At 35.7% G+C, this 11354-nt stretch overlaps 1 protein-coding gene across 3 annotated transcripts in view; it reads right to left on the bottom strand.

Annotated features, from left to right (window-relative positions):
- Nucleotides 1-2967: 2967 nt before the first annotated feature.
- CHEK1 (checkpoint kinase 1) overlaps nt 2968-11354 on the bottom strand; it is a 42291-nt gene continuing 33904 nt past the window's right edge. For all 3 annotated transcript variants that reach the window (XM_035009238.1, XM_035009237.1, XM_035009239.1), the window contains 5 exons: nt 9746-9854; nt 9381-9558; nt 8979-9110; nt 6553-6654; nt 2968-5336 (listed from right to left, as the gene is read on the bottom strand). In XM_035009238.1, the coding sequence (XP_034865129.1) occupies nt 5241-5336; nt 6553-6654; nt 8979-9110; nt 9381-9558; nt 9746-9854 (617 nt within the window). In that variant the 3' untranslated portion in view covers nt 2968-5240. The remainder of the gene's footprint in view (nt 5337-6552; nt 6655-8978; nt 9111-9380; nt 9559-9745; nt 9855-11354) is intronic.

Genomic DNA, 11354 nt, shown 5'->3' with positions numbered 1-11354 from the left:
TCCCAGGGTCCTAGGATCAAGTCCCATGTCTAGCTCCCTGCTTTGCAGGGAGTCTGCTTCTCCCTCTGCCCCTCCCCCCACTCGTTCTCTCAATCTCTCTCTCCCAAATAAATAAAATCTTTTTTAAAAGTGTCCTGTAAAAAATAAGAACTGGAAATCTGAACACTGAATGGATAACAGGGGGAAAAGGATAATCTTTTCAATTAACCAATGTTAAATTGGATAGCCAAGTGGGGGGAAAAATGAACCTTGACCTCTTCCCTCACACTATACACAAAATCCACTTTCAGGTGGATTATAGATCTAAACATGAAAGCCAAAACTATAAAGCTTTTAGAAAATAATATACAAGAACATCTTCATGACCTTGAAGTAGAATAGGAAACAAAGTTAGCCAGGAGAGATCTTAACGGAACTACATTAAAATTACAGACCTCCATGAAATTTGAAACAATAAGCCACAGAATGGGACAGTGTACATGCTATACATACCACTGACAAACAACTAGTATGCTGAACATATAAACAACTGAAATCATTAAGAAAAAAAAGACAACAGAAAAATGGGGAAAAGACTGGGGGAGGCACATCATAAGACACTCAACCTTATTTAAACTTAGGTATGAGCAAATTAATACCAAACAAATATTACACCAGTAACTTGGCAAAAATTAGACTGACAGAATCAAATGGAGGGGAAAGTCTGAAATACTAGAAACACATATTCTGCTATTAAAATTCTGATACTTTAATAGATCATTCCAAACTGTTTTTCCAGCAATTGCATCCTCTTTCATGGCAGTATAAATTGGTACAATCACTTTTGAAACAGTTTGCCCTTATTCTACTTAAGCTGAAGATATGCATACCCTAAAACCCATCCATTCCACTCGCAGGTATACACACTAGTCTCCAGGACCTAGAGAAATTCATGGACATGAACAATGTTCTTAGCAGGTGTTAATAATAGTGTCAAACTGTAAATAACGCAAACATCCATTAGCAGTAGAGAGAATAGATAATTTTAGTGGTATGTTCATAAATGGCATCCTATACAGTAATTAAAATCAATGAATTCGATACATGCAAGTTATTCATGCTAATGAAAATAAAAAAGCAACACATAAAAATTACATACAGCATAATTTCATTTATATGAAGTTCTAAAATAGGCAAAAGTAAACTATGTCATTTAAAGATGCATAAATAGGGGCACCTGGGTGGCTGAGTAGGTTAAGCATCTGCCTTCGGCTCAGGTCGTGGTCCCGAGTCCTGGGATCAAGCCCCACATCGGACTCCCTGCTCAGCGGGGAGTCTGCTTCTCCCTCTGCCCCTACCCTGTGTTCGCTCTCACGCTCTCTCTCTCTCAAATAAATAAATAAAATCTTTTTTAAAAAATAAAATAAAGATGCATAAATAGCTGAGAAAACTAAAGAAAACCAAGGAGAGGATTATTATAAAAATAAATTTTATGATTACTTCTGGGGGAAAGGAATGGGTTCTGAGTGGGAAGGGGTACAAGGGAAGGCTTGTGAGGGTCCAGAAATGATCTTTCTTCAACTGAGTTTGGTTAAACAGATTAACTTTACAACTGCTTGTTAAACCATACACATTGTACGTATTTATATTTATCTCAACAATCATACCCACTTCACACACCACACTATGCATACACACAATGCAGCACACGTTGACTTTCCATCAAAATTTTAGCTGTTACCTTTGGGTTATAATTCCATTCCCCCCATTTTTACATTTTGCAAATTTTCGTTGCTAAGCAAACATTACTTTTAATAATGGGAGTAAACACCTTCTCCCAACAGTATAATGAACACTGCAGAAAAATGATGGCAGCTTATGTTTATTGAATGCCTTTTGTGCAACACTTTATACTACACTCCTTATACACATTAACTCATTTAAGATTAAAAACAACTCTAAAATGTAGTTATTATCAGTCTCTTTACAGAGGCGGTTGCCAATGCTCACGTAATTACAACTGTGAGAGCTAATCTGTCCAAGTCTGAATGGAACTTCCCCCCCATTCTACACAAATTCCAATAGCTGAGAAAGTTTGTTTACTATCCATCTATTCACCTTCCCCTTACAATATTCTGTAGCATTTTCTTCATCTGATATTTAATTCATTTATTCAACAAATATTTATTTAGGGCCTACTGTATTCCAGGTACTGTTCCACATACAAAATATACAAAGGGGCAGGAAGGAGGGGGGAGATATACAAAGGGGAAAAGAAATGACGAAGTCTAAGCTTACATTTTGGTCAGGGAGACAGACTGTAATTTCAGATAGTAATCAATTCTATGAAGAAAACAAAACAGTGGGACAGTGACTGGGGATAGTAGAAACATTTGGGCTGAGATCTGAATGCTAAGTAAGTCATGCAAACTACTGGAAGGGATTCCAGGTGATGGGAGCTGAAAACATAAAAGGCCTGAAATGGGAATGAGTTTTGGCATGCTTAATGAATAGAAGTAGAGGTAGAAGGCTACTCTGCCTATAGTATGATGAACAAAGAGAACAGATGGTGTATCTTGCAGTCCAAGAAAACAATTTAGATTCCATTTTTTTTTTTAAGATTTTTTAATTTTATTTTTTTGACAGGACATAGCGAGAGCAGGAACACAAGCAGGGGGAGTGGGAGAGGGAGAAGCAGGCTTCCCGCAGAGCAGGGAGCCCGATGTGGGACTCGATCCCAGGACCCTGGGATCATGATCTGAGCCGAAGGCAGACGCTTAACAACTGAGCCACCCAGGCGCCCAGATTCCATTTTTGATGCAGTGGAAAGTCACTGGAGGTTTTTAAGCAAGGGAGTGTCAGAGTACAATTTATCTTTAAAAAAAAACAAGTTAGGACCTATGTCAAGAAAAGACTTTGAGGGAGAGAGGGTTGGGAAATGGCAAGAGTGGAAGTGGGAAGACATTAGTTTTTAGTAAGAAATTCGGGGAGGAGATGAAGGAGCTTGAACTAGAGTGGCAGCAATCAAAATGGACAGAAGTCTTCAGCTCCCAGATATATTCTGAGGACAGGCCGGATCAATTGTCTATTTCTTCATTAAACAACTATTCATTGCACCTGTAATACATTAGGCACTCTTCTAGGTGCTGGGGACACAGAACTGAACAGGACATATAGGATCCCTGACCTCAAGGAGCTTACATATTACATACTGCAATGAGGGAAATGGATATTTAATAGGTAAATAAAAATATAATGTCAGGTAGTGTTATGATGAAAAATAAAGAATGATAGAAGTGGGGTAACATTTTAGATAAGCCAAGGAGATTTGCATAATGGGTGACACTTAAGCAAGGACTTAAAGTGAAGCACAAGCCACATGAATGTTTGGGAGTAAAGCACTCCAGGGAGAGGGAACATCAAAGGAAAAGATCTTGAGATAAGAATGTGTCTGCTCAAGTAAACATGAGCAGAACAGCAAAGCAAATGCAGCTAGGGCAGCGTAAGTAGGAAGAGTGGCAGAGGAGGCCCAGGCGTTGGTAAGACGGCAGATCCCATTAAGCCAGAAGGTGAGAGAGAAAATTTTGAATTTTGTTTGAAGTGTGATGAAAAGCCATGAGAGTTGAGTACAGGGGAAGGATAACTGATTCATTCACATTTTATAAAGATCATTCTGATTGTCTTTTTGAACTGTTGTAGGGTAAGTAATAATGAAAAGAGAGGTAACAGTGCCTTCAACTAGAGTGCTTCTAGTAGAGGTGTGAAGTAGGATAGATTGTGGATAAATTTGCTAAAGGGAACAGAATTTGCTGAATTAAATGTATAATATGAAAACCAGGTCAAGGAGGATTCCTGGGGTTTTGGCTTAAGGAACTGGAGAGCTGAATATAGCATTTACTGGGATTGGGAGAAATTAGGGAAGAACAGGTTGGAAGACAGGGACCAAAAGCTGGTTTTGGTCACGTGTTCACTATTAGTCAAGTGGAAATGTCAGCTTGGCTGTGTCTGTAAAGGTCTAAAGCTCACAAGAGAGGTCAAAGCCTGAGATAACTTTGTTTTTGAGAGTTACTAATCACAATTCTCAAGAACAAAATGTTTCATATTTGAGAATTTACTGGCTCAATTCTTAGGAGTCACCTATTGCTTCAAATTTATTTCTCCTATGGATATACTGCAGTGAACACAATTTACCAGTATATACTAATAAGTGATAAACTCTAACCATAAAATTTCACATGTTCTTAGCTTCAGACTAAAATGATTAATTTTATAAATTACCAAGAAAAAGGAATACAGGTCCCAACCTAATACATTCAAATATTAATATAAATTTTATCAGAAGAACAAAGTCTTAGTAAATCTAATAGTAAAAGAATTAGGATCAGATCTATTTCTATCACAGCTTCCTTACTTCTTCTCCCTCCTCTTTTATTCCCTACTACCTAGAAGCTTGGTCACCAAGAAGTCCACAGAGTTAGCTATTCATTTTCAAAATAGAATTTATTTCTGTAATAAAGAATTAAAATATGGCTGTGAAAGTAGAAAATAATATAGAAAAATATTTAAAATGTGCAATAGTAATTTTAGAGTAAAGGTAGTTAAGGACTAGAGTCCACGCTCAACTTCTACTTGAAAGACAACCAGTATTTTATATATTATTAACTACAATGGAGAAAACATACCTACTTGCAATTTTAAGTAACAGTTATAATTCAAAAACAGATTTATATACTTGGTAAGGCCCTTGTGAAAATATAAGTACAAATCTTGGGGATATATTTTTTGAAGTTGGCTTCACTTTATAGACTGATAAATCTACTGTCCAAAAGTCACAGGATTGCTTTATTACTAATCCATCCATGTAATTAAATCAACATAGGAAACACCTACTTTTTGGATGAAACCAAATGTTTTGTTAACAATGCTATAAGAATATCATCTTTCATTACATTGGTATAAAAGGTGGTAAGCTCATGTATCCCCAAAGCTTGGTTTCCAGCACATGGGTCTTTAGACACTAAACACAGGATGAAGAAATATCTAATGAATTCTATCCATCCGTTCCCCAAAGCTTTACTTACAATGAAGACACAGGTATTGTTTGTATGAAGAACATACAAAAAGAATTGGAAAATGTTTGGCTAGAGGGAAGACAACTCTTCAGAGACTATTGTTTGCAGTTTGCAGAATAGGATAATCTTCTCTAGGAAGAATAATGTCAACATAGCAGCACTATATTCACCAGGAATCCAGTGGATCTCTCATGTGGCAGGAAGCCAAACCTTCTGGCTGCTCACAACATCGCTCAGCTTCCCTTTAATCTTCAGGAAGTGTCTCTTGAATTCTAATCCATCACCCTATATTAGGAATAATATCAAAAAATGATATCAAAAAAGAGACTGCCATAAAATCAAACTCTCTTTAGTGGTAAGTAGAGACAAACATCCTTAGCTATGTCCACCTACAATTCTCTTCAGGTCCTCTTCTGAGGACCAAATGTCTTAGAAGAAATGGCTACATAAGTAATTCCAACTTGCTTTTGGGCCCATCACAGTTCCCACCACACTGGGCTCAGAGAGCAGAAACAATGGCATCTTGTCTATTTCAAGCATTGGTATCTATGGACCTAAGTCACTGTTTTCCATAGGCACTGGGGGTTTGTAAACTAAAATTAAGCTACACGGCTACACTGAAATCTTGCCAAAATACTGTGGCAACAAAGCCAGTGATTTAGTTATGAGAAGAATTTCATTACACTAGGATCTTAATAATTTAATCCCATACTAAGCATCTAGACAATGGTAATGGAGCAAATTTCCAATTTTAGAATGTGACTTATTTCCCCAACCTCCTTTAGAGCCATATACAATCTCTCAGCAAACAGATAAAATGCTACTTTGGTCTTATATACCAAGGCCAAACTATAACCTCAGAATCAGTAATTTCTAAAGAAATAACCAGAAATGTGAACAAGACTCTACGTATATAAATATTAACCATAGACTTACTTATGACAGATAAATGTTCATTAATTATATTATACACTTGGACAAACATAATTGTTATTAAAAAGATATATATGGATTAAATAAGTTTAGAATGCTTTAAAATATTCAGGGTAATTACTGTTGGACAGTATAATTTCGGATTATTTTTATTTTATTTTTACTTATTTACATTTTCTACAAAAAAACTTCTATAATAAGGAAAATGTCATTTGAAAAAACTACGTTTTAGAAGGATGACAAAAAACAAATGTTCAGAACATTGAATGAAATCAATGTTACCACATATTTACAAATGCCATGTATATACAAATATAATGCCATTGAAAAAAAATCTCTACATATAAGAGCATTTCCATATAGCACATACTAAAGTAGTAAGACTACCATAATGAAATACAGTATAAAATAGGTCTCTGTTCTCTCTGGATGATTAGATTAAACTTGATTCGTATTTTCTCCTTTATATGTTTTCATATTTTTTAGGTTTCTACAATGAACACGTAATACTTCTTTAATAACAGCAAAACAAAGTTTAAAACAAACAAAAACATGTTGTTGTATGTACCTTAGAAAGCCGGAAGTCAACCAAGATCTTCTCATCCATTTCTACCAAATTTACTTTGAAAATCAGTTTATTGTTTCTCCTATCTGTTGTTGATACAGTAACCTAAGGCAATATAAATAAGTTTAGCCCAAATTACAAAAACATTTGTAATACTTCTCATTTCAAGGAATGACTAAAAAATACACTGGTATACCACTATTGTGCAAAACTGGAACCTCATGTTCTGGGAAAGTACAAGATGCTTAACACATACACTGCTGGTGGGAATGTACAATGGTGTAGCTGCTTTGGAAAACCACTTGGCAGCTCCTCAAAAAGTTAAACAGAGTTACTATATGCCTTAGCAATTCCATTAGCAGGTATATACCTAAGAAATTGAAAACATATTGTTATGGGTTGAATTGTATTCCCTCAAAATTCATATGTTGAAGCCCTAACCCCTCAGAATGTGACTGTATTTGAAGACTGGGTCTTTAAAGAGGTAACTGAATTAAAATGAAACCACTAAGTGGGTCCTGATCCAATATGACTGGTATCTTTGTAAGAAAAAAAAAATTAAGATACAGAGAGAGACAGGTAACAGGTACCCATGTGCACGGAGCAAAGGCCAGATGACGAGGCAGCAAGAGGACAGCCATCTGAAAGCCAAGAAAAGAGGCTTCAGAAGAAACCGAACCTGCCAGCACCTTGATCTTGGACTTCTGTCTCTAGAATTGTGAAAAAATAAATTTCTGCTGTTCAAGCACCCAGTCTGTGGTATTTTGTTATGACAGCCCTGGCAAAGTTCGTACAAAAACTTGTACAAAAAATGTTCGTAGCAGCATTACTCATAATAGCCAAAAAGTAGAAACATCCCAAATGTCCATCAACAGGTATGGATAAATAAAATGTGGTCTTCTATCCACATAATGGAAGATTATTTTCCCATAAAAAGGAATGAAATACTGATAAATGTAAACAATGTGGATTAACCCTGAAAACATTATGCTAAGCTAGAGCAGACACAGAAGACCATTTATATGATATTATATAATTCCATTTATATGAAATACCCAGAATAGGCAGTCCATAGAGACAGAAAGTAAATCAGTGGCTGCCACGAAATGAAGGGAGGAAAGAATGAGGAGCGACTGTTAATTGGTATAGTTTATTTTTGAGGCAATGGGATGTTCTAGAATTAAATGATGATGGTAGCACAATCTTGTGAATATACCAAAACCACTAAATTATACACTTTAAAATGGTTAAAGTGATGATTTTTAGGTTACATGAATTTCACCTCAGTAAACCTACCTGATTAAAAAAATAAATAAATTACCTACACAAGTGAGAGGAAAATGAGGCTGGCCTCAGATTTCTGCATAGTAACAATTTCCCCCAACTTTTAATTTTGAAAGCTTACAAATCTACAAAAAAAACCCTGAAAGAATCTACAATAATAACTATATACCCTTCACTGGTCTTATCAACCTAGATAAGTACATGTTCACTTGTCTTTTTTTATGTGGTTGTCGTTTTTTTTTTTTTAGTTTTTCAACCAAGCTATAGAAGACAAACACTTCAACACGTTTCTCCTATGAACAAAGACATTCTCCTACAAACCACAATATTATAACACTCAAGAAATTTGGCACTGATACAGAAACATTATCTAATACAAAACCATATTCAAATTTCCAATTGTCCCAATAACATCCTTTATAAAGGTTTCTTTTCTTTAAATCCATGATTTAGTGAAAGATCACACATTACATTATTTATCAGTCTTCTTTAATAAATAATATTCACCTTTAATTGTTTTTTATGACATTAGATTTTTGAAAAGCCTAAAGACAGATTAGAATTTCAATGTTACAAATATGCTATAATAATATAAACAACAAAAACTGGTAGGTGGGAGCAGGGGAGATGGAAGAAATATGGGATTGTTAATGTATTCATCTTTCATAGAAGGGAATCTTTGTTACTGTTACAATTTAAGTATATATAGTTTTTAAAAACATAATGATTTGCCTCTCTTGATATTTTTAATAACCTTAAAGAAGACTTTCAATATTATTTCTTAAGATAAAGAACATTTTACTTAAGTCTGTTCAATCTCAATTGTTTCTTTTTCTCTTTTTTTAAAGATTTTTTTTTTTTTTGGTCAGAGAGAGCGAGTGAGAGGGAGAGGAAAAGAGAGAGAGAGAATACACAAGCAGGGGGAACAGCAGGCAGAGGGAGAAGCAGGCTCCCTCCTGAGCAAGGAACCCAATGTGGGAAGCAATCCCAGGACCCTGGGATCATGACCTGAGCCAAAGGCAGACGCCTAAGCGACTGAGCCACCCAGGCATCTCCCAATTGTTTCTTTTTCAAAAATATACTGATAATGACCGTTTTTTACTTAAATATTTACATTTTTCTTCAGGAAAATCAATGAAACATACCTGATTCATACAGCTCTTTTTCCACTGATAGCCCAATTTCTCACAAGTCTCTTTTAGGCATTGATAAGATTTGTCTGCATCCAATTTGGTAAAAAATCGTGTCATCCTTTTAACCAAGCGCTGCCAAGGGTTCTACATGTCAAAGAGAGGAAACCTGAATAAATCTGGTATTACTAAAAGCAGTCATATCATAGCTATTCGGTCTGAAAATTCTTTTCTGTAACTTAAGATTCTTACACAGGAAAGCATCCTCTAATTCTCTCCTCCTTGTTAAAAAAAAAAAATCTGTATACACTAAAGTGTTAATACTATATTTCTAGGATTTATACATTTAAAAAAATGGCTTTATGACAAAAACTAGAGGTTTTTCATCACTTACTTGAAAAAACTAAATTCCCTTACCTGTGAGGATCCTGGGGTGCCAAGTAACTGACTATTCAAGAGCATATGATCAGGACATGTGGGTTGGGAAAAACTGATCCCTTGTACCAGTTTATCAATATATGAAGGGCTGGTGTCCCATAAAGAAAGACCTGTCCGTGGTTCTGGCTGGGAACTGGAGTACTTCACATTTTCTTCACTGGGGCATTAAGATATGGGAAAAAAATATATCTTCAGATAAAATCAATCAGGCCCGTCTTATATGACATTACCATTCTCACACTGATAAAAATCACATTCACGATTAAGAAAAAATATATACATGCATTCTTTCTTATGGGAACATTACATTCAACAACTATTTGATCTTTATTGATTAATCTTACCTAGAGGCACTGTTCACTGGAGAGAAGTCCAAATTGGATTGAATGTGCTTAGAAAATCCACTAGGAGACTCTGATACACCACCTGAAGTGACTCGGGGCCTCTTTGCCCCTAAAAAAGAAAACATAAATACAAATGTTTTAAAACCACATCTAAATCCATTTATCCAAAACAAAATAGTTATATGACAAATAGTGGCTCCTTGTACATGATTACATACGAAATGTGGTCATTATAAACTTAGGAGGACTCACTTGTCAAATTACATATTTCACAAATCCTCACTTGTAAGTATGTTCCAAGTGTGGGGTTTCACATAAAGGTCATAATTTTAATGGTACCATTTATAGTAATAGACAGTGGCCTATGAAGACAAAAAGACCTAGCTAAAAAATCAAAACTTTTTAAAATAAAAAATAATTTATGATAATGGCAATAAACATTATGAATCTACTCTATCCAACATTCTTTGCTCCCCTGAAAAAGGTACCAAGAATAATTATTATATAGAAAATGATGCCACTATAAATTCATGGTTACTATCCTTAGCTGGATCCTCAACACTGACAGTCTTGTGTTTCTCTAGTCAGTTTCCTCTCTCTTTCTCCAAATGATTACTTCAAAACTTCTATACTGTTGTGAAATTCCCATAACTACCCATTCTTCCTTCCCTTCCATGCTCCTATCCAATGCCCATCCCTCTACTTGTATGTGAGCCCCATACCCTCCTTTCTCTTCAGCGGTCTTGATGCTCCTTCTCTCTTAGACCTTCAGCCTTTTCCTCTCAACTGCAACGGTCTCGAAACCATTTAAACACACTTTTATTTAGCCAAACATTTTATTTATTAATTCATTTATCCAAATATTTAGTAAAGCTACTATGCATCAGGCAGTAAGATGAAAGAACATCATGCTGGTATGCTGATGAGAAAGTAGGAGAGAGAGAAAAATTAATGATGCAGGAGGAAGACAGAAGAATTGCCAGACAATGTCCCTGAGTAAGCAAAGGAGAACTGGGCATCGTGCACAAGACAAAGTTGGCTTATATCTGGAGCAGACAATTTATTCCTAGCAACTGAGGAGAAAGCAGAGTATATGAACACAGAGGCAACTGGTTAGGTGAGTAGAGATGGTGATGGGAGCTTGTGGAAGTTTCCTTATGATTGTTTCTATTTCTCAGTGAAATAGGAAGTACTGTCACCAACTTAGAGTGAGGATGAAGGAGGTATTAGAAGTTGAAGAAAAAAGAAAAGGCATACAAATGTGATTTAGGAGAGTGAGGTTGTGAAAGAAGTAAAGAAATGCATTATAATTGCCTGGCAGAATTAAGGGCTCACTTGAGATTAGTGAGTCTGAATTTAAAGTGAACACTGTTATATATTTTGGTCCAAATGTGATCAGCTATGCAGGTGTTAAGTGTAGAGTAGGCAGAAGACTGGATTAAACTTGGGTTAGGTTTTGACCAGTAAGCCTGAGGAAGAGAGAAGAGGGCTGGAAAGCTGAAGCTGAATGTAAAGAAGTCATTATAATGACTGACCTTGGGATTTAAAGTAGTGAGGATGGAAATGAGGACCTAGGGAGGGAGCAGATAAGAGATAGTGAAAAGGAAGT

Source organism: Mirounga leonina, unplaced genomic scaffold (assembly GCF_011800145.1).
Source record: "Mirounga leonina isolate KUSES-001 unplaced genomic scaffold, KU_Mleo_1.0 Mir_153, whole genome shotgun sequence".
Classification (NCBI taxonomy): Eukaryota; Metazoa; Chordata; class Mammalia; order Carnivora; family Phocidae; genus Mirounga; species Mirounga leonina.
Note: the sequence above shows the minus strand (reverse complement) of the source record. Positions and strands in the feature narration are given on the sequence as shown.